The sequence below is a fragment of the Syngnathoides biaculeatus genome, chromosome 4 (genome assembly GCF_019802595.1).
Source record: "Syngnathoides biaculeatus isolate LvHL_M chromosome 4, ASM1980259v1, whole genome shotgun sequence".
Classification (NCBI taxonomy): Eukaryota; Metazoa; Chordata; class Actinopteri; order Syngnathiformes; family Syngnathidae; genus Syngnathoides; species Syngnathoides biaculeatus.
Window position 1 is genome coordinate 18,616,283 of NC_084643.1, and position 24,108 is coordinate 18,640,390.

Below are 24,108 nucleotides of genomic sequence, written 5' to 3' on the forward strand. Positions count from 1 at the left end.
CTGTGACCTATATTTTTCCAATCAAATTACGAAGAAAGAGAAGCAAATTCGTAATTCTTTGTTACGTATTTTCGAGTCGAGGTCATTCTGGCAAGTAAAACTACATTTCCCAAGATGCACTGAAAACATTTGCTGCAGCCATCGACAAGAAACATCCGGGTCTCTCGGGAAAATTCTGTGGCGACCCGTCGCCATTAGTGCAAGCGCGTAAAACTATATTTTTGGAACAAATTACATTGATACAGTCACACTGTCAGGGATAATTTCATCATCGGCTTGGCTAAGTCTTGGCCTGATCGAGAAGGAGCTTCATCTTGGGGGTCTTGGCCCCGCGTGGCGAATTCTCGTCCTCTTTCCTCAAAGCCTTTCTAACTTGAGACGCCGAAATCGTGTCTCTTGTTTTTTTTCCCCTCTGGATTATTTTGTCGTAAAGATGTCGCCGTGATGGGTTGTCCGCGTTTGAGCGATATGAATCAGGGCCTTTGCCGCCTGACTCGCACTCATTACAGCCCACTTTCTTCCTTAGTTTTTTCGTTTTATGCTCGAGGGCTCCGCAGCTCTCAGCTCGAAGCTTGGCCTCGTTCACTGCACGGAAACAAACATGGAGAAGAATCCGAACAACAACAACAACAGCAGCAGCAATACCAAGGTTCCACCTCGTTCCAACTCCTCTGGTCCAAGCTCGGGGGAGTCTAAACCCAAAGCAGGTAAAAACGACATTTAATTCTTGCTCGTGAGTTTGAAAACACGAAGTATCTCACTTACTGCACGCGTAGCTATGAAGGCCTAGTCGTAGTGCCTAGCTTTATCTATCATGGCTGATGGCTGACATCGCTGTCAAAACATTTGACCGCCCTCTACGAAGTTACACCGATATACTGCTTGCACTATCACGTTGCGCGCACACGTCAGATTATACTGGTTAATGCAATTTAGTTGTTACGTATTTTATTTGTAGAAAGTCATTTTAAGACCCGAGTTACGCTCTTATGACTTGGTCTCTGTCTAAAATTTTATTCGAGCTACACTTTTGCTGTTGGAAGTACACTCATCATGGTAAATTAACTAACAAATCTTAGTTAGTACACTTCGTTTGTAGAGTACACTAATTTGCTCCATGATATGGCCAGATATCAGTAAAACTATAATATGGATAATACATTTGCATACATTTGGATAATTTGTATCGTACCAATATATATTTATGGATACTAAAATTGATTCTACTGTATAACGAATTCTACAGTCCAATAGGCACACCTACAGTGGTGATAATGTATTCTTGCACCTCATACATCTTTCGTTTTATTCTTTTCAGAAGGTAAGAATAATGGAGGTGCTAAGCGGTATAGCCGCAAGCGGGAGCCCTCCTTTCCCAAAGCAGAAAACTTTTCTGGCCTGCGTCGCACCAATCCACAGAAAAACAAGAATTTTGACAAGAGACCCCCCCAGAGAGGTGGAGGACGCCAATATGGTATTGCAGGTGGAGGACGACGTGAGGAGGTCAGCATTTCAATTCCACGTTTCCGTACTTTCCGTACTACTTTGCGTGTGTACAGTACTATGTCAGCAGATTTCTAATATATTCTAAATTTCTAAACTTATTTAGTCATACCCACTTTTTCATTCACCTCTGCCTTCTCAGGTAGCAGAGACGCGCCGGGCAGAGTTTAGCCCGGCTCAGTTTGCTGGACCGAAAAAAATAAGCCTGAACCACCTGTTGAACTTCACCTTTGAACCTCGTGGAGGTAGTGGGGCTGTCGGAGATGGAGGTTACTCATGTTGGGGACGCCGAAATAAATGGGGTCATAAACACAAGCCCTTTAACAAGGAGCTTTTCCTGCAGGCCAAGTAAGCAAATAAAAAAAGTAACATGATTTAGGAGGAAAGATAATCTGTTTTCAATCAAGTTAGTTGATTACTCTGTATTTTAGTTGCCAGTTTGTGGTGACTGATGACCAGGACTACAAGGCTCACTTCACTGATCCAGATACTCTGGTCAACTGGGACTGTGTGCAGCAAGTGGTTTGTGCCTTACAATCTAGTGTGGGATATTTACTTTGCCTGAACATCAAGCATTGAAAATAATCCCCCATATTTTTCCATGCAGCGAATCTACAGTCATGAGGTTCCGTCTTGCCCCATCTGCCTCTACCCACCTGTGGCAGCTCGCATTACACGCTGTGGGCACATCTTCTGCTGGCCTTGCATTCTGCACTACCAGTCTTTAAGTGACAAGACTTGGTCAAAGTGCCCAATATGCTATGAGGCTGTTCACACAGTGGACTTGAAGAGGTAATAAAAAAGTAATTATCTACAGTTTAAATATTATTTTTCTGCTGAGTTAATATACAATATCAGGTCAGAAATTATTACTGCGTATGAGTGATATATTTATGATTGTAAAACAAAATTATAATTCTTTTTGCAGTGTGGTTGCTATGGAGACCAGGCAGTATTTGGTTGGTGACATAATAACCATGCGCCTCATGCGGAGAGAAAAGGGAGTTGTGGTGGCCATGCCAAGCTCTCAGTGGGTGAAAGTAGAGGAGCCTGTACGATTTGGAGGTGAATAATCATAGACTTTAATTTGGAGTTACTTCTTTATTTTGAACATGCAAGAAAGTAACATAGATGACCAAACAAGTTGAACAAAAAGTAAAAATTCAAATCATACACTACAAAAGGAGTCGGAAGAAATCAAATTAACATCTGTGCCTGTAGTACAATAACAATATACAAGTCATAAATATTTATATACACACACTTATGTTCAGATGCGATTTTTCCATTTTTAGGTGGAATTCTGTCATTTTTAATTGCATGGATTTAAAAAAAATCAGTTTTTCTGTGAAAGTCCAACCGTAACCTGTTCATCATCAGCTCGTTCATTTTCCGATCCGACTTTTGCAAAAAATGCGGAAAATCTGATACGCGTCTGTTCCACATTCAACCAATGAAAACGCTTGTTGTTTATGGGGACATTTGCAGTCACTGTGATTTGACAGGCGAGCCCGCGCACCATCCCACTCGCAAATATGCACAGTCGAACACGAAAAATAATGCACGTAAAAAATTTTATGAGTAGAAACACATGGATATTGAAAGACGTCGCTTATTTTGTGTAGTCTTGACCCATGCAATTGCGCACTTGTCGCAGATTCTCTTTGCACTTGAAAACCGATCCAGCGCAGCGAACCACAGCCTGACGTCTCCCCCCCCCCCACCCCACGGAAGCACATGGTCTGCTGCTCAGCCTACTTCTACTTCCTAGTTTAGCTGACACCCCACGCTCTTAAAGGGGTACACTCATACAGGATGAGATTTTCTCTTTTTTTGAGTAAAAAAGGTCTGGTCCGAAGCCAAAGTAGATATGGTGTATAATGTTAAAATTCCGCCTTACAGGGATGAGAATTTCCCACCGATCGGTGGATTTCCGACTTTTTCAGACCAAAATGACCATTCTCGAGATTAGCGCAAATCCATTGAGAAAATTACGGGGGGTGAAGAGATATTGTGCGCCTGCCTCTTGGTGGTGTGCTCCGAGCTGCAAGTTCAGCTTAGTGCTAGCACAAACACGACTATCATATGCCGTTCTAACTTGCTCGGTATTGTAAATATTTGCATTTTGCGACATAAACATTAAAACTTGTTTGCGGCATATTACTCGATTGGACAACAGAGTTATACAGTATAACGATCTAGTCGTGTTAGCGGTTAATCGAGTTTCACCATTGCCATGTATGTGTTTTTGGTTCTCAGAAATCCCAGTGTAACTTGTTAGTTAGCCAAGTAATGGTGCGTGGGACTTAGATGGCGCGAACTGAGCGACGATGTGTTCAAAGTTATACGATGGCGAAAGGATGAAGATCGAGTGAGGGCAATTGACAAGAATGCTGGAATCAAAAACTGTTTCAGACGGGCATGGCTTGAAAAAATGTAACCGTGCATATAGGACCGAAAACGGTATCATGTCTAACTGAACACATACAAAAAGTGGACATTCCCAGCAAAGTGCTGTGCACTCTGTGTTCCGATAGGAGCAAAAAATATCCAGGGTTACCCGTACATTTTCAAGTGTGTGTTTGTGTGTGTGTATATCAAAATATTAAAGGCAACCGATTATACGATTAGTATTACTAGATCTATATCTAAGATCGTGAGAAATGTGGTCGAGTGTATCAGTACAACGCGACGTAACAAGTTTAAGACTTAAACGTTAATAGCAATTACTGCAAATCAACTTCTTTAACATGTTTTGCTGTATGGTGTAGAAATTCTAGGATATATTTTCGTGTATATTCTATATCTATATGTATAATGTGGGGGAAAGGGCAATTTTAGATGTCTTTTCACTGAATAGTTCACTTAATTAATTTGTCCTGAAATAATATAGTATATTTTAAGCATATTTTAATTAAATGTGTTTTTGTGCTATCCAGTGATAGGAGGATGGGGGCAAAAAAATCTGGGTTTCGCCCTTGGGGAACTTCTGCTCAATTTTTTTTGTTTTTTGGGGGGGGGGGTCACGATTTAGAAATTTTACTTCCAATTTTTGTCTGAATTTTGTTAAAAGATGACGCCAGAATGTACCACACCCATCCATTTTTCAAACATTTCCTGGGTGGGCATGCCCCCGGACCTCCCTAGTGCTCGCATTTGTATTATTAGGAATTTTCATGAAAGTCCACTTTCATCTTTAATTATAGTTCATAGTTGCCTTGGTTTGGTTAGCAATGTATTTTTTTGTTTGTTGACATTTTCATTGTAAGTTTGCAAAAGCAATTTTTGAAGGAGCCATGTAGCTTCAATGGATGACACTGATCTTGCCACAGTGCATACATCTGATGTTGAACACGGAGGAGCAAAGAGCTACCTTCCAGCAGGTAAAGCTAGTATAAAGACACAAGACTGCCTTAGTGTGCTCCTGCTGATAATGTCACGTCCTGCTTCCTCTCCAAAACAAATCCCTCGAGAGGATTTTCATGGCAGGAATGACAAAAAGCAATATACATCAAAACCATGTTTTGTGGTGAAAAAAACACATGGGTCCATTCCAGCTGCCTTTTTTTTTCTTAAAAAGATACTAAAAATAATGCATTTCATGTCAGTAGAGTTTTAAGGTTCCTGAGAGCACAGTGGCCTCCATAATAATTAAATCAAATATAATTGGGATTACCAGAATCCTTGGATTGTGTGCTAATTTATTTTTCTTCATATGAGTATTTAACTATTTCAACAATTCCTTATATCCTGTCAATTTTGGGTGCTGTGTGTACATTGCTGAGGGGGAAAAATATTTTGGCAAATGGGTATAATATAAAAACATTTGAAGGAGTCTGAATACTTCCTGTATCCACTGTTTGATAATGTAAGTATACATTTATCTTCTGTCTCTTATTATAATGACTATTTCACTTCCTCTATCTCTACGCCATTTTGTGCTGTGATTCAGTATGTGCGTGCTGTTTAGTTTACTCAAAAAATCACCAACTTCAGACAAATACAGGAGATATGGCGCTTAACTTGTTTGCAACTGCAGGGAGGAAAGCCAAATTGAGAAACAAGATGCCATTCCACAAGTGTCTCTCTTTTTTTTTTTTTTTTATAGACGTTTCTTTGAGTCCTTATTCCAAGCTGCTGCTAACCTCCTCCACCCAAGTCCTTAGCCTGGTGGCAGAGGAGAAGGCAGTTCTTCAGGCTCAGCTAAGCCAGGAAGAGGATGGTCAAGGCTGCTTTATTCAGAGTGCTCTTTGCCATTTGCAGGTAAAGTTCTGCATGTTTACCCAGTGTTTTTGTAAAACCAATAGAATACCATTTTTGCAAGAAATAGTTGAGTCTGATATGTAGGGATTGACATTTGACTACATTTCTTTGATGGATGATCGATGGCACTGATGATCAGTTAATGAAATAAAGACTGATTGTCTACTGACTTAGCTAACTGGTGTTAAAAGCAGGTTGCAAAGTTGTGAGACATTTCATCAGTAATACTGTCGCGATCAATCATAATTTATGACCATCCCTAGTTATTTCTGAGAGTATAATATTAAAAAAATGGCTACATTGTTTCTTTGTGGTTTAGGAGCTGGAGGAAATGATAAAGCAGCAGCAGCCGCCAAATGCAGACAACCGCCTTGAGTTGTCTTCTTTCGCTCTTAAGAAACCTGCTTCTCCTGTAGATGGAGTGATGGCCAGTAACAGCTTTTCCAAGGTACAAGTCAAGGAGAATCAACTTCCCAATTTAACTTGGCTTAGCCACTGCTGTAGTCTGCATTAATACAGGTGCATCTCAATAATAAAAACGCTGTTGGAGAGTTAATTCTATTTCAACATTGCAATTCCAAAAGTGAATCTCATACAAATCCATCAGACAAAAGAAAATCCTTTTCAAAAGACTAATTCAAACCTTATTTTCATGTTAATATCTTTGACTGTTTTCTTATGTAACATTCAAATATATTGGAGATGGTAAAATGCTGCATTTTTCCATTAGTTATCAGTTAAAGTATATATATATTTTAAAAATCATAAAATAGCTTGTGAATCTGGGTAAATGAACAAGTAGTACATGTTTTGTAATATAAATTTGAGATGCACCTCAATTTGCTCTCTTTTTAGTCTGTGCTACAGTACTCATCTGCGTTTGATGAAGTGGAAGAAGTTTCCACTGAAGAGTTTACGGCATGTCCTAAAGATGCTTTGGAAAGTGTGATTGAGGAGCCTCCTGATGCTGTGTTAAATTCAGCACCGCAACCCCTTTCTGATGAGGAAAAAACTACTAAAGAGGCAGAGCCAGGTCACACTCAAACTAGCCAGGTGCACGGACCCTTCTATTATTTCTACCAAGGTTAGTATTTTCCAGTGCTTCTGACACAGCTATAATTGTTGTATTTATCAATTGTTACAGGTCGCATTTCTCGGTTAGTACAGAGAAAACTGCATTTTTTTTCTTTTCACAAGAACAAAGAAAAAGATCACTTGGCACGAAAATCAAATTGCTAATCACTAACATACCTTCTGCTTTTTGTAATAATTCTGATGTTTCTCTTCCTCTAGCTGAGGACTGCCAGCAGATGTTCTTGCATCCTGTGAATGTACGTTGTTTGTTGAGGGAATATGGGAGCTTGGAGGCCAGCCCAGACTCCATCACTGCCACAGTGGTGGAGATTGAGGGACACACAGTCACAGAGGTCAGCAAAACTAAACCACATTTTGTACAATGCTTGTTAGGGTTATTCATGCATTTTATGATCAGAAATATAAAGTAAAAATAAATGGGAAAACTTAATCTCACCTTTACCTCAGCTGGCACCAGGTCACCCTCGGCAGAAGTTCTATGATCAACTTTGTGGTCGTGTCATTGGACTTGTATACTCTGGTGAAGAGAGGTGTAGCGCTCTCAAGTGATCACCACCTTGTGGCTAGTTGGCGGGAAAAGATGGTGTTCCGTGGCCATGTATTAAAGGAATAGTTGGCTGAACAATAAAAAGCCTTAAACCAATAGGTCATGTCACATGTACTGTACCTTTAAAATTTGAGGTTAATGCAATATCATTTAATGGTGTTTTCATCGGTAATTACAAATTTTCATGGCTGCTGCCATTTTGGCGGGTCACACAATCGTAAAAAACAGGAAGTGACGTCCCCTGCGCGCCTGGAAGCTCGCTCGCAGCCGCCGCTGGAGCTTGTGGCCTGCCTTCGGTGGTGGCGGAGGCCTTTAGCCTAGTTTGGGCGTCCGGGGCTAATGAAGTGGGCGTAGGCCGTTAGCTAGTTAGTTTAAAGTGATCAAGTATAATTTCTTACTACTACACAGCTATAAATCCAATTTCATCAATTCACTTTAGATGAAATGAGAATGGAAAACCTGATCAGGTTGAGTTGTCTGACTTTACATCTTTGAATTTTATTTCATAGACTTTACTTTCCATAAGAGTTTGAGTGGAAAAAGTGACGATAACAAAACCATTAAGTTGTTTAAAAAAAAAACTTTAAATTTTATTTTTACTCATATAATCTTTTGATTGTTTGATTGCGGGAGGTGCTCAGTAGTCTGTAAGGATGACCACGAGGTCATGGCTTCAAATGACCTTAAGCAAGGTTCTGAAGTTCTTAAAGGGATGACATGACTGATCTGCCCATTCAAGCCGAAAGGTGAAGAATGAAGGAATTTCATGAATTTGAAGGAATAGCCCAATACCAAAGTCAACTTCCTGTCCACTTTAAAAGAACAGCAAAACATTGTACATTGCCTTTTTGAGGAGCCAGTACCATCAGTCTTGGAAATGAAAATCAGTTTTGGAAAAGGAAATGGTAAAAGTACTGTCTTTTTACTTCTTTTTTTTTTTAATAGGAGATCCGCCGTCGCCATCGTTATCTGTCTCATCTGCCACTCACCTGTGAGTTCAGTATCTGTGAGTTATCTTTGCAGCCACCAATTCTGTCCAAGGAAACCATGGACACATTTGAAGGTTTGTTTTTGGATTTTAAACTTCACCATTGAAGACACACAATTCTGATTTATTTTTTATTGCTCCCAACTAGCACAATTGTTTTCTCATAGAAGGTTGAAAAAATAATTGATAGATATTGTTAGATCAGACCCTTTTGACCCTTTTCTGATTCTTTAATAAATGTCTTCCAAACACTATCTTCATAGTCATTAGACACATCAACTGTACAGTGGATATAGGTCTATACACCCCTTTCAAATGCCATCTTATTGTGATGATGAATGAGACCGAGAAATAATTTCAAAAATTCTTTGCAACATTATGACCGATCACGTGTGCAACCCATTTTGGGGGCGAAGTAACAGACAGAGGCTGCCGTAAGGTCAATAGCATACTAGTCAGTATGAGCAAAAAACTTATTTCTTTCAGCTTGTCCCTTTCGGGGTCGCCACAGCATGTCATCTCAGATGAATGCACATATATGTTTGGCACAATTTTTACGCCGGATGCCCTTCCTGACGCAACCCTTGTCACGGAGTGGAGGCCCCAGTGGGATACGAACCCACAAGCTCTGGTTTACCAAACCAGTGCTCAAACCACTGAGCTACAGGGCCTCCATGAGCAAAAAACTTATAATTCTGTGAAAAGAAATTATGAACTTTTCAGCAGAATCAGAACCAAAGCACCATTACAACAACATTGGAATGGTACAGACCTGAGTCTGAGTTTGAGCATTGGGGATTTCATCGCGATATGACAGAATTTGAGTGTTTTTTCAAATAAGAGTGCCTAAATATTGCCACATCAAGATGTGCCACACACACAGTTCCTACCCAAAAAGTCTTGGGTGCAGTAATAAAACTCTAAGTTGTTTCAACAAAGTATGAGTTCATATTTATGTAAACAGGTTGTCTTCATTTTTCCTTTGAAAAGATTGCAGTTTGTTTTTCAGTGGAGTTGTACAGGTGTGGGTTAGAAAGGTGGGAAGAGTGTTCAAATTATCTTGCGCCCTTTTTTGTACCCATCATAAACCAGGTCAGCGGTGTGTAGACTTCAAAAATTGATTCCTGTCCTGCTAAACATTACATTATGTTTCAGATTTCTTTTATTGACCTGTATTCATGTTTACTGCTGGTCGATTTTGCCATTGTTGTTCATATGCATTTTGGACTACTGGATAGGGATTGTTTCATTATTTCAGTGAATGTAAATAGTAGTATCAGATATGCAACACTTAATGGCCATTTTTCACTGAATCGAAATTGAGAACTTGTTGCACAGGAATTAAGTTACAATAATCCCTCGTTTTTCGTGGTTAATTGGTCCCGAGACCCTCGTGAAAAGTGGAAAAACTGCGAAGTAGGCATAAAAGGTGTATTTTATTTTATTTTATTTTTATTTTTTTTCCTTCATAGGTCCTTGTCGTGTTGCTGGGGATGGTGCATTATCCCCTGTCAATGCGGCTTCCCGGTGCAGTACTTTTCTAATGTATGATGACGTTTTTTGTTTCATTGGTGTATGTCGTCGGGCCGGGAATGGCACATTAGTACGTAGCAATCCGCCTTTTTTTAGGGGGGGGGGGGGGTCGCAGTAAGCCAATGCTTTTTTGAGGGGGGGGTACAGTAATCCAATGCAATGAATCTGCTATAAGTGATCCGCGAAGTAGAGAGGGATTACTGTATTATATGTATTTAACTTTTGACTGATGAATTTTCCAACAAATTTTAAGATGAATTGGAGAAAAGAAAGCGCCTGAGACAGAAGAAAGCAAGAGATGAGAAGCGTAGAGAGAAACGCATTGAAATTGAAGAGAACAAGAAGCAGGGTAAATGTAAGTATACCAGCTGCTTTAAAAATCTTTTAATGGAGGCCCTGGGATGTAAATGTAAGAAAATGTATATACGCTCCTGTTTTTCCTGTAAGATCCCGAGGTGCACATTGGACTAGAGAACCTTCAACATTTCCCGGCCTTCGGTTCCCCTCCTCTCAGCAGCAATCCCCTGGTCCATTCTGATTTGACTTCAGTTCCTCTGTCTCCCCTTAGCAGCAGTCCTTCCTCTGGTAAGTTCTGTCATATTATACCATCTGCACTCACTCGTTGGTTAGTATAATGAACATTGTACCCTAACTACTTTTTTCAAACTTGAGAGAAAATGGTATTTTATATCATTATTGTGGCCAAAGTTGTGTATTATTAAAAAAGTAAAACAATGTATACAAAGACAGCATTGTAACATGTTTTGTTTAATACCAAAACTATATAAAATTAGCAACCCTCTGTACTTTTCACACGTCACAAATTGTAAAAACTCAAATTTTTCATGAATTCAAGGCTTAAATTAAGCAGTGTTGCATCCCAGTTTGTGAGTTAAAATTAGCATTTTCTTCCAAAAAAGACACTGAAATGCAAAACTGCGAATGACAGTTTCACGACATTGTAGTACATTATGCCCTTGCCCATTTGGTGTTCCCATATTGTACAACATTTTCATAATCAAAAGATGCACCTTAAAGTCTTGAATTTTCTCCTAAATAGTCGGGGCGCCTTATGTGGAGACCAAGTTACAAATCTGTAAACGTGACCACTCCAACGAAATACATCCCAACACATACAAATTAAATTTTTAGCCTGCAAGTTTGTTACAGCATGCATGAAAGCTACAACATAATGGCGCTTACGATCCTTGATTTGTAATGTCACACTCTTTGTCTCGTAAAGGGTCATCACATCTCTTTATATCTGTAAATTTTGGGGAAGTGATGGAAAACCACATAATCCAAAGGTTGCTACAAAAATGAAATAAGAGTACTCAATTTCAGCAGTTTTGCTATTAAACTAAAGCACATACAAAGCATCTCATCCTTAGGTGCAATTTCCAGATGCTTGAAAGTCCCATGTTCATCTGTTTAAACAATCATACGCAAGTATAACCATCATGGGAATGTCCAGCCATCACACCACTCAGGAAGGAGACAGGCACTGTGTCCTAGAGATGAATGTGTTTTGGTCTGAAATGTCTGAAATGTACGAATCAACCCCAAAACAAAAGCTAAAGACCTTGTGAAGACGCTGGATGATTCTGGTAAAGTGTCGTCATCCACGGTGAAACAAGTCCAGCACCGACATCGGCTGAAAGGCCACTCACCGAGAATGAAGCCATTACTCCTAAAGAAACATAAAAAAGACAGATTATAATTTGAAAAAGACGCAAGAAAACGATCTTCTCAAAAAAAAAAAAACCATCATGTGGTCTGTTGAAACTAAAGTGGAGCTGTTTGACCAAAGTTACATTTGGAGCAAAAACGGGAAAGCTTATATACCCAAGATATACCAACTGTGACGCATGGAGGTGGCAGCAACATGTTGTGGTGATGTTTTGCTGCAGCAGGAACTGGAGCTCTTCAGAAAATAAACGGCATCATGAAGAAGAACATTATATGGAGATATTAAGGCAACATTTCAAGACATACATAAGGCTGGAAGCTGAATCTCTGGCGCAAATGGATCTTCCAAATGTACAGTGACCCTAAGCATACTGCCAAAATGGTTAAAAAGTGGCTTGAGGATAACAAAGCCAATGTCTTGGAGTGGCTATCACAAAGCCCTGATCTGAATCACATGAATTAATCCCAAAATTTGTGGGCAGATCTGAAAAGGCGTTTGTGAGCATGCCAACCGACAAACCTGACTTACTTAGACCAGTTCTGTCAGGAGGAATGGGCCAGGTTTCCACCAGAGTACTGCCAGAAGCTTGTGGAACATTCCCAAAACGTGTGACCCAAGTCATGCATATCAAAGGAAATTTGTTAATTTTTTTACTAAGAAGAAAATAAGGTAACATTCTCTCATTATTGTGCTATTTAACAAAATTAAATAATTTGGGTCATCCTGCCTCACCCGAAACAGGAGCGGTTTTGTCTGATTTGACAGACAGCGAGAGAGAGAGAAAAAAATGAAATGATTTTTGGACAATTTATGTAAACTTCTGGCGTCAACTGTACATGTACAAACCCAATTCCAATGAAGTTGGGATGGTGTTAACTAAAAACAGAACACAATCATTTGCAAATCACGTCCAAGCTATAGTTCATTGAATACTTCACAAAGACAAGATATTTAATGTTCTAACTGAAACTTTGTTTTTATAATCAAATAAGCATGAGCATATAATTTTATGGCTGGAAAACATTCGAAAAAAGCTTGGACAGGGTCATGTTTACCACTGTATTTCATCACCTTTTCTTTTAACAACACTTGCTGTCTGTGACATCATCCTCAACAGTTCATTTTATTTTCTAAGCGCTTTCAGATCTCACATAATCAAAACAATAATTCAAATATGAAATAACTATTTAATCCCTATTTCAAAACCAAGTACACCTCACTATGGGAGTCTACCATACTATCCTATTCACTCACCTCTCAAATAATCAGTAATTCCTATGTAGCATAACTTATCTTTTAATATTTCAGTTGGAATGACATTCCCAAGTCTGAATGGACAAAGCTCTCCTAGTGTGGGAAGTGTTGAGGAGGACTCTCACGGCATGTCTTTTGCACAGGTATGTGAAGAATGCTTATTTGAATCCCATGTTTTTATTCTTATAAAGATATGGTTTAAAAATTGTCATATTTAGCAAAATAATCTCACTCTTCAGTATGATCCCAATAATGTTAATAGTCATCTATATTTTTTAAAGGTACAATCACATAAAGCAGGGGTGTGAAACTTATTTTTGCAGCAGGCTAGATTGTAGTTATGATTTCCCTCGGAGAGCCGTCATGACTGCAAACAATTAATACATAGACACAAAAACTTGATAACTATTTGAAATCAGAAGCCAGAAAAAGTTGATTTAATTGATTTAGAAATGATTGCTGACAAAAATGTTTCTAATCATTTTTTTAAAGAGAAGACCATTTGCAATGTTGTTATTTCAACCAGAAACATGAAGCGGACGCATTTGATTAGCTTTTGCGGGCCTTGATTTGATAACTGTGAGATTGCAAATTGTTTTCAAAATATGAAAAATGTCAGCAACCTGATGCAGTTTTTGCACATCAGAAACTGAAAAGAGCAACAAACGTAAGATATCATGCATTTAAAACACCATGCAATTTAAAGACGATAACTGAAATTTGAAGTATTTCCCACCATTTCCCCTCCTGCAGCCTCTGCATCCTGTGTAGCTTAGACCTCTGCCATAGTTTTTTTTTTTGTTTTGTTTTTTTTTTTTTTTTTTGGGGAGGCTGGGGGTTAAAAACACCTTATAATGCCGCCATCTATGCTTCACATCTTTCACCTGTGTATTGCTACACCAAATAGAGTAAGCTAGAAATACAACCATGACTTCCTGAAAAACACTGTGAAATGATAATTACATTTTTAAATAGTTTCATCCTCATCCAATCACACAAATTTTACATTTTGACCCTTACTGTATTTCCATATAGATGTTGAGAGATGGGAAAGCTCGAGCTGATGGGCCTCGAATCACCACACAGAAAGGTACTCAGTTTAAAACAAAGTATATACCATGTGAAGCAAAATGCAATGGTACGTTCCCTGTTGTTGTTGTTAAATGAAGTGTTAATATCATGAGTGTAGTGTGAGGATAAGCGGCTTGGGAAATGGATGGATGGTTTGACGTAAGAGTTAAAGTGGCACTAACAGCTAAATATACATTTTAAAATAGATATTATGAAAAGGACATATCATATTGTTCACTTCAATGTCTATACGGGGAAAAGATGAGCAGAGCGTGTCATTAATGCAAAAAGTTGCTGAAGTCTCACTTGACATTCCAGTGGCGCCCATATTGCCTGCAACGTCATTTGCAGATGTCACACTGCGACAGTCTCCATTGAAAACAAGCTGTGCCACCTGCTATTGGAGTTGAACAAGAGATTTTCAGATTTTTCTGACGCCCCTTCTGAGACTGAAGCTCATCTCAAAGAAGAGAACATCTCACAATCGAGTGAAGTGACCCAGGCAATATTACCCTATCGCTTCGAGCCATATTTAGATTATATGCGGATCACTTCTAACAGACTCCCCAACAAACTGACGACGAACCCGATGAAATATTAAAAATGACGGGCCTACAATTGTTTGATTTCCTAACTCTCTAAGTCTTCTGTATGTAGTGTACTCAGGAAGAAGTAACTACTTCAGGGGTACCCAGACACATGTGGCTGCGTGGGGGGAGAGCTCCTTTCTCCTCCCCGCACGCGGCCAAACTACCTCCCCGGCCGATCCACCTGCGCGTCGGGGGTAACGCCGGCTGCCGGCAAACGACAACAGCGCTGGCCCGCGCACATCGACACATTTAGCGCCCCTTACTTACGTACTTTATGAAGTTATGACACAGATCTATCATGTTCAGAGAAGGATTACGTTGTCTGGTGCAGACGGAGGTTTTGTTCTGTCTTTGTATTTCTATTTTGTTATTGGTTTGTATATTTTGCCGGTTTGACCAAGGGGATTTATTCTAAATTATCACGTAACATATAGTATAAACTGTGACACAAATTGGGCCCACCCACCTATTATTTTTTTTAATAACTCTATGCACACCTACCTATCATTTTCAACCCACAAAGCTCTCGTCCTTTGCACCTGTGCAATAAATTTTTCACGACGAACCGGGTGTTTTGGAAAAGTGTGAAGAGTGAGTCCATCCTCCCTAGTGTTCGAGCAAAATCCAGCAATACGACGAGCCAGCATTATGGCTAACACGCTGAAAAAAAATGGTAATGGTACAACTTGTGCACCTACGTCATAAAATCACGTGACATCACAGTCCATTCTGGATAATTATTTTTGGTTAAAAACATATTCAATTTTATGTTTTAGGTGTCAGTGGCCCTTTAAAGGCCCAGTGTCATGAAATGGATGAGTTTTAGTATGTTATTAATTAAAAAAACTGTAGCCAACATAGACCCATGCTTTTTTGTTCACCACAAAACATAATTTTGACGTATACAGCTTTTTGTAAATGCCGCCATGAAAATCCTCTCGAGGGATTTGTTTTCAAGAAGAGGCAGGACGTGACGTACGTTGCAGGACCGCCCTTAAGGGGACTCGTTTGTTTCTATTAGTTTTACCTCCGGAAAGGTAGCTCGTTGTTCCTTCGTGTTAGCCAAAATGCCAGCTCGTTGTATTGCTGGACATTGTTTGAACACGCGGGAGGATGGATTTAGCTTTCATAATTTAGTTTTCAAGAGACCCGTGGTCCGTCTTGAAAAATGGATTGCACGGGTGGTTCGTGGGTTCCAAATGACAGGTAGTTGTGTACACAGCTACTAAAAAAACAATAGTTTGCGGCGGAACAGGTAATCGGTCTCATAACATAACAAAAGATCTGTGTACATATGACAGGCATGATAAAGATGTCGATGTGCGCGTCAGACGGCGTCGGGCTCGCGGACGGCGGCGGCTCTGAAGAACGCTGCCGACAATGGCGCACTCAGCCACGTGCACCGACAACGCCGTAATGCACCCAGGGTCGACGGTGTTGTTTATCACGGATAGCGGCAGCTATGAACAACGCCCTAAAGCAGCCCAGCTTGGCTCCGTAATAAGCCACAAATTAAAATGAGCCACACCGGCTGAGGCGCCGCGTCCGTCGGTCACGGCGTCGGCAAAGGCTGCGCGTCGGGCTTGCGGACGGCGGTGGCTCTGAAGAACGGTGCCGACAATGCCTCACTCAGCCGTGTGCGACGACCAAGCAGTGAAGCGCCCCGGCTTGACGGTGTTGTTCATAGCGTACTGCGGCGGCTATGAACAATGCCCTAAAGCAGCCTGGCTCGGCTCTGTGATAAGTCACCTCGGCCGGCTGCGATGAGCCATGATGGCTCATTTCCGCCGCGGAAGTGGATCGGACGCGAAGGCGGTTTGGCCATGATGCCATATTACATAGGGTAATATTGCCCTGGTAACTTCACTCGGTTGTGTGATGTTCTCTTCTTCGAAAAGAGCTTCCCTGTCAAAAGGGGCGTGTTCATCTCCCATAGTAGGGTCCACCGCATGTTTTCATTTGCGAATATCCTGGTGACGTCACTGACGGGATGCAGCCAATATGGTGACCACTTGAATGTCGTATAATGACACTTAAGCAACTTTGCGCATGGATGACACACTCTCTGCTCATATTTTTTCGTATAGACACTGAAGTGAATAATGTTAAAGTATTTTTCATTACAATATCTATTTTAGAATGTTTATAGGGGTGACACTTGACCTTTAAGTACAGCCTTAACAGGTTGGTCTCAAAAAGCAGCTTGTCAAATGCAGGTTGTCATTTGCTGATATGATTAAGAGCTATAAATCAATGATTTCTGCAATCACAGATTGCTTTGTCAGTGTTAGTGTACTTGGTTAATGAGATATAAGTCGTACTCATGGGTGTGTTTGTGGGTGGGAATAACAGTTGTTTTGTATTTCACTTCCTGTAAATCCGGTTTTGTGACAATTGACGAGTGACTTCCGGAGCTGCACTCAATAGTTGACATTTTCATACAGGTACCCTGTTACCGCCGCCAGCACCAGACAGTGACGGAGAGAGTGATGGGTCAGACCGTGTTCCGGTGCCTAATTTTCAGAACTCTTTCAGCCAAGCATTTGAGAAGGCACTTCTGGAGTTGGACTATCCAGAATGTTCTCCACAACCCGTGGTTGTCTCAGGTTGGCCACCTGAATTACGTTTTTGAACGCATCAAAGCATTTTCAAGTTAACTGGGCAACACAATGCATTTCTTTTCTTTTATAGATGAGAGGGGAGGAAAGAAGAAAAAGAAGAAACAGAAACTTCTCTTCAGCACATCCATGGTTCACACAAAGTAGACGCTAAATTAATGTAGTTTGGTTTCTCGGATAACTTCTTTAATTTTCCTGCAAACCTCTCTGGAAGTTCTAAATTTTGGGAAAAAATTTAAGTACACCCAAATGTTATACTGTGTTGGTTATTGTAGTCACCAAGATTGTGTTTTCCCAGTTCTTTTATTTACATTTTGTGCAAATTCCTTTGGGTGCTGTGTGGAAATGAGGTTGTGTTACTAACATTGGATGAGATAAATTTGGGGTGCTTTATGATATGAATTGCAGTCAGCCAGCTGCAGGTACATTGCACCTTGAAATCTTTCCAGGATTCTCAGTCCTCAGATGTACCAGAGCTAGTACACTCATCAAACAAGCAAGATTTTCCCTTGAAGTACATTTGGGTTTAGACTATTGGTCAAGTATTTTGTGACCATTTGTAAACACGCCCAGTGTGTGGAGTGGTAATAGTTTTGGAATAATGAGATTATTTCTTATAGTTCAGCAAAGCTCCATCATAATTTTGCAGTAAACCATAATTAATGCACATAACTCTTATTTCTTTCCTGTTTGTTGACTTTTGTTCAGAATATTGATTTAGGTTTCAATGTTGCAATTGTGTGAAGCTGGAGAATGCTGATTTGAACAGTCCTGGATTCACCTTTATTTTGAGCAAATGCATAGTCGTATGAAATGAATAAACAAGTATGCACAATCAAAAGAGTTAATGTTTTGTTCAGCATCAAGGGAATGCCATAAAGAATCAACATGCATGACAATGTCTAGTTCAACTGGTGTCAGTTTCAAGTAAGCAACGCCAGTCATCATTTACATTGAATTTGTAATACATTTTATCAGCTATAAAATTTGCCCTTGTCATCTTACACACTGAGTCTGATGGTGTGAATGCCAGTCTTTGGTGCAGCTAGTGTGGGTTCAATTCTTGCTCCGGCACAGTGTCTGTGTGCCCTCCATTTGACTGTGGAGTCCACATTTCCCCCAAAGTTAACTGAGATAGGCTCTGCCACTCCTGTGACCCTTGTGAGGCTAAAGCGGTTTGGAAATTGGATGGATGCTTATATGCCTACAACTGAGGCTTGTGGGGTGTATGATTTTTCCTCGGATTACTTGTGTACAGTATTTATAAAGATTTCATCGCCTATAAAATTGCCAAGATTGGCCAACTGTTGAATTTTCAAAGATTTTGTCTATAAAGTTAGCTTTTTTGCTTACATGCCTTAACCTGAATTTGGGTTTACTGGCGCTGGATTTTATCCAGCTTGACCAGTCCTCCATGCTTAAAAAAATAATCGACAGTGGCTGAAGCTTAAAGGGGAAATAAAACAGCAGCACATATTAGTTCAGTCAACAGTGATAAATGGGTCATTTGTGATCAGGCAGAATAAGTAACTGAATATCAGAATCAGCTTTATTGGCCAAGTGTGTAAAAACTCAAGGAATTTTTCTCCAGCAGTCAGTGCTGCCCTGGTACGGCATACAGAACAAAAACAACAGCAAGAAAGAGATTTATATATATATTTATAGGAACTATTCCCTATTAGAGTCGTGCAAGATGTAAAATATTCATTTAGAACGGGTAAAGACATAAGTGTGTCAACGTCCCAGTTCGTCCGAGTACTGTAAGCTATTTTCAAGTAAATAAAGACAAAAAATGAGCTCCCCCGGAAAGCTCCATTATTTATCAAGAGTTAAAAAGAAACTACTTTGAGCATGTACCTGAATACTGCTCTGTAAATGTTTGCTATCAGTACTGTTATATTTTACGCGGATTCAACTCGATTTTGAGTTGAAGTTGGTCCGATAAACAGATTCAACGTGATATGGAGTAGAAGTTGGTGTGATTTACCACCAGTTACTATATACTCAATGTTATGGAGTAACTAACTAAGGTTTGTAATGACAAAATGTACCTAATTTTACTCCATTAAATGTAATTAGGTTGTGTAATCCATCCATCCAACCATCCATTTTCTTTGTCGCTTTTTCCTCACGAGGGTTGCGGGAGTGCTGGAGCCTATCTCAGCTGTCGATGGGCAGGAGGCAGGGTACGCCCCGAACTGGTTGCCAGCCAATCGCGGGGCACATCGAGACAAACAGTTGCACTCACAATCACTTGGGGCAATGTAGAGTGTCCAATTAATGTTGCATGTTTTTGGGATGTGGGAGGAAACCGAGTGCCCGGGAAAAACCCACGCAGGCACGGGCAGAACGTGCAAACTCAACGCAGGCGGGGCGAGATCAAACCCAGGTCATCAGAACTGAGGCTAACGACTTACCAGCTGATCCACTGTTCCACCTGGTTATGTAATTTAATTAGAACATGTAATTATAGTCCATTCTATTAATGGGATAAAAATTGAAGTCACTAATAGTATAGTGGTACACACACCTGACTGTGATCTAGGCAGTGTGGTATCGATTCCTGCTAAGTGATCGTGTTGATATGTGCGTGTGACCAGTTCAGAGTGTAGTCTGCATCTCGCCAGCTGGGATAGGCTGTCGGACTTCTGTGACTCTTGTGGGGATAAGCAGCTTGGAAAAATGGAAAAAGGAAAAGTAGAAACAAAATGAGTTGCTTTTAGAAATTTCCAGAGCTGGTTGTAATGAAAGCACATCTGCCTCACAGATCTGGTGTCCTGGGTTAAAATATGGTCATAGATCTGTGTGGCGTTCGCATGCTCTCCCCGTGCCTGCATGAACGCTGTATTCAGTTTTCCTCCCACATTCCAAAAAGATGCATGGTAGGTTAAGGTTGAGGACTAACTCGACTCTAATGTGAGAATGTGAGTGTGAATGATTATTAAATGTGCCCAGCGATTGACTGGCGACTTATTCAAGTTGTACACCATCAATTGGCCGCACTTAGTTGGGACTGACACCAGCAGAGCTGCAACCCTAGTGAGAATAAACAGTTCATGGAATGGATGGATGAAAAATATTTGCAACAGCTTGGATTTTTTTTCCCACGCACTAAAGCTGATGCTTGTACTAGGCTAGGACTCTCTCTGGTCATGTGCCATTCTGTCATAATTTCAAACATAATTTTCAGACATTTTTCCTAATAGTGTATGACCTTGAATCACCAACTTGAGTTCCACTTAAAATGGGAAAAGAGCATTGACTTGAACAGATTTATCTTGATAGGTTTTTTTTTTTATGGAACGTTAACCTGTCTGTGTTTTGATATAAATAAGACTAATAAGAATATATTGTGTGAATGTGTGTTTAATTGTCATGAGGTCTCCACTGTGTCATGTTTTTCACACGATTTGTACACATTATGCAACAAACTGTATTTACGTTCCATTTTATCAAGTTTATTTGTGTAAAGAACAATTATTTACTTTCAAAATACTATTAAGGTTTAAATCCACATTTTGAGAGGAAACATCCAAAGTTCCTGTTGATTTATTCATTCAAAATGAGTAAGAAATAATCAAGATGTTACTTGAAGGACGTAATTTAAAAAAATACATTACTGGAACAACACTCCTCACTCACTGTTATCGTGTTGCTTTTATTTTGGGAAAAAAATGACCGGAAACACTTTGTAACGTAATTTCGCTCCCCAGCCAGTCTACTTATGGATCGCTATGTGGACCTGCCTGTCAACAACACTGCAACCTGAGACTGGATAGCAACCTCCCAGTTAGCAAAGTGAACCTGCTAAGTAGGTACAAAAAAGAAAAAAAAATGATTTTTTTTGCGGTTTGAATTTATCTTACTAACTTCTACAACAATGTAGCTTAGTCGTAAAAATATTTCGACGAGGAAAGATGAAGAACGGACTTTGTTAGGTAAGTTCCGTGTGTTCGCATCAAACAGCAAAAGACAGGTTCAGTCAGTGTTTCCATTTTGATTAGTTTGGCTTGTCTTGTGTTAGCTTTCGCATGCTCAGGTTCCTTGACCGCATGCTCTAAACTTTATTTATTTATTTTACTGTTGTCGTTTAGTACTTTTTAAACATGTGTCGATATCTGCATGAAATTAAATGGTCTTCACTTAAGCAGGCCACCACAGACTTTGGCTAATCTTCACCGAGTGTCTTGTTGAGGCGCGACAAGCACAGTTAAACAGGGAGGTTTAGCACTTGATGCACTTTTTCAAATTCTAAAACTGAAAGTGTCAACTTGGAATACAGATTGCTAAAACTGGACTTTGTGCGATGGTATGTGGATTTGTGAGCTTTGTTTGAGGGGTTCACGAAAGGGAATTCGTACAGGTGTCCAATAAATGCTTTGGACTTTCTGCTGATAGACTCATTTCTGAATCACAGTAGGTTACAGCTGTCCCACTGACAGTCGTGAAATAAATTACAGGACTGTTTTTGTTGACTCATGTAATGTGTTGTGGAATTCGACAGGCTTGAGCTGTTGCAATTCCTGGCCGGCAAAACAAAGAGAACGTATGGCTTCGAATTGTTACACTTTAACGCTGAATGCTTAATGGTTTCCAGCAAAGAACACGGCTTGCTAAGATATACTGTATTAGTGACTCTCATTGGTTTGTAACTTAGTGTATTGAACATTTATGATGGACTAGTGGTTCTGCTGTGATTTATATACAGTAGCCTGAAGCGCAGTGTCCGATAAAGTTTCAGTTAAAATCATGGGGTTCCTCACTCTGAGGCTGCTTCAACATCTTCCTCCTGTGAGATATCACATCACTCCCAGCTTACGGCAAAAGCCAGAGTTCTAAAGCGTAGCGTGACATCTGGTAAAATATTTTTTGTATTTATTCACTGCATTTTCATTATTTTTATATTTTAAAGATGGTCTGTTCAGCCGCATGGCGATAGAGAATGGTGGATCAGTATGCCTTTTAAACCCTCACTGACATCCCTATGTACATTGTAAAATAGATATTGTAATGAAAAATACATTCAACATTATTCACTTCAATGTCTATACGAAAAAATAAATATGAGCGGAGAGCGCGTCATCCATGGGGAAAGTTGAAGAAGTCTCATTCAACATCCAAGTGGTGGCAATATTGACTGCAACGTCATCAGCAGACCTCACACTGGGACATTCGTCATTGAAGACACGTAGTGGCACCTGCTATGAGACACTGAAGCTCTTTTCAAAGGAAAGAACATCTCACAATGGAGTGATGTGACCGGGGCAACATTACCCTATCGTTTTGAGCCATATTTAGATCATATGCGGATCACTTCTAACAGACAACAGACTCCCCAACAATATGTACGACAGTATGTAGCGTACTCAGCCGCGGTTGGTCGCCCGCTGCCAGACCTCACTTGCAGCCGGTCACTCGCTGCTGGAGCTCACCCGTGGCTGGTCACTCTGCGCCGGAGCTCGCTTGCAGCCTGAAAGAAGGATTAAGTCCCACTCCCCAACTATTATTTTTTTCAATAGCTCTGTAAACACCTACCTGTCATTTTGAACCCGCAAAGCTCTCGTCCTTTGCACTGGTGCAATCCATTTTTCACGACAAACCGGGTCTTTTGGAAAGAGTATGAAGAGTAAATCCATCCTCCCGAGTGTTCGAACAATATCCAGCAATACAACGAGCCGGCATTCTGGCTAAAAGGAAGGAACAAAGAGCTACCTTCCTGCAGGTAAAACTGGTATAAACACACAAGGCCGCCTAACTGCGCTCCTGCTGATCACGTCACTTTCTGCTTCTTCTCCAAAACAAATCCCTCGAGAGGATTTTTATGGCAGGAGTTACAAAAAGCCATATGTCAAAATCATGTGTGGTGGAAAAAAATGGATAGGTCCATTCTGGCTGCCTTTTTTTTTTTTTTTTTTAAATTAAAAACATACTAAAAATCATGCTTTTCATGTCAGGGGGGCCTTAAGCTGGAACAGTTTTGCTGTGCGACAGAGGAGTTTGTAATACTCCTTCTGCTTGTTTATTTATTGTTTAATTATTCTGATGTTTATTGAAAGTTCACCTGGACAGAAAAGGGGTTTAAGGGACAGGACGGACAAGGGGAATAGAGTTGTGGACTACAGTTGAACAATAGTGAGACAGTCTAGATATTTGAGCACAAGTAACGTTGCAAGTCAAATCATGTTCTTATTTGTGGATGAGGGACTGGGAGACACCAGTGAGGATATGCAACAACTAAACCATAGAAAAGGATGAGAGAGGACAGAAATGAGGAGGACAGAATGTCAGAAATAAGGAAGGAACTGCTTTTGACGATGGGTGCGGTGGGATGCTTTTTATAGTGTCCAAACACCCCTAAGAACCTGTGAGTTGATTTCTTAATATGACCTGTGCCATTAGTGATCCCAGTACAAACAATCAAAGCCTAAATAGCATGTCTATGGAACTTATTAGTGAATGAAAACCATATCACATGCATGTTAGTTCACTGGTGTGTGGAGTTGCTGAACTGACACATTGAGGAAGGGTGGGCCCGGGTGGGCCAAGCCCTATTGTAAAAGGGTGGGGTGGACAAAGCCACCAAACCCATCTGCGGGGGACCCAGCCATGGGGACTCCATCCACTACCCAGGACCCGGGTCAGTCTCCCAGGCCAACCGAAGCACCCCAACTAGTCCCAGAGGAAAGGGCACAGGTACCAGACCACTGTTTCCCATGCTAAATTCCCCACCTAGCGTGCCTCACCACCACCGCTGCCCCCGCAACCTCTGGAGAGCATGGGGGCCCCAAGAACCAACAGGGCCCAAATGAGAAGCCAGCTGCAACCTGAATAAAGTCACAGCCCACCAAATGCGACCATATGTTAAGTACCCGTCGTGAGCAGCAATGATGGGTGAGGGCCCTGAGAGAGGAAGGCAGTGACCCAAGTCTTCCTGGGATGGGTGGAGGTAGAGCAGA

At 40.5% G+C, this 24,108-nt stretch overlaps 2 protein-coding genes across 7 annotated transcripts in view; both read left to right on the forward strand.

Annotated features, from left to right (window-relative positions):
- The first annotated feature begins 158 nt into the window (after positions 1–158).
- On the forward strand, positions 159–17,993 carry rnf10 (ring finger protein 10). The gene is made up of 17 exons (XM_061816462.1): positions 159–707; positions 1,319–1,503; positions 1,646–1,851; positions 1,935–2,025; positions 2,111–2,295; positions 2,432–2,568; positions 5,612–5,766; positions 6,086–6,214; positions 6,622–6,850; positions 7,060–7,193; positions 8,354–8,471; positions 10,183–10,284; positions 10,377–10,514; positions 12,928–13,016; positions 13,909–13,963; positions 16,979–17,140; positions 17,226–17,993. Exons 1-17 carry the CDS (start codon positions 539–541, stop codon positions 17,297–17,299), a joined length of 2,358 nt encoding a protein of 785 aa, XP_061672446.1. The 5' UTR covers positions 159–538; the 3' UTR covers positions 17,300–17,993.
- A 2,868-nt stretch (positions 17,994–20,861) lies between these two features.
- si:ch73-138n13.1 (calponin homology domain-containing protein DDB_G0272472) overlaps positions 20,862–24,108 on the forward strand; it is a 53,996-nt gene continuing 50,749 nt past the window's right edge. For 4 of the 6 annotated variants that reach the window (XM_061816252.1, XM_061816251.1, XM_061816256.1 and 1 more), the window contains exon 1: positions 20,890–21,090. The gene's annotated coding sequence lies outside the window, so the exon portion shown is untranslated. Of the gene's footprint in view, positions 21,091–24,108 lie in introns of all 6 variants that reach the window. The other 2 variants (XM_061816253.1, XM_061816255.1) reach the window with 2 other exon arrangements.

Bases quoted from the DNA above. Each gene is read 5' to 3' on its own strand.
- rnf10 (XM_061816462.1), top strand. From the start codon at position 539: ATGCTCGAGGGCTCCGCAGCTCTCAGCTCGAAGCTTGGCCTCGTTCAC. The intron at 1,504-1,645 runs GTCAGCATTTCA...CTGCCTTCTCAG, and splicing joins GTGGAGGACGACGTGAGGAG to GTAGCAGAGACGCGCCGGGC. The intron at 8,472-10,182 runs GTTTGTTTTTGG...ACAAATTTTAAG, and splicing joins AACCATGGACACATTTGAAG to ATGAATTGGAGAAAAGAAAG.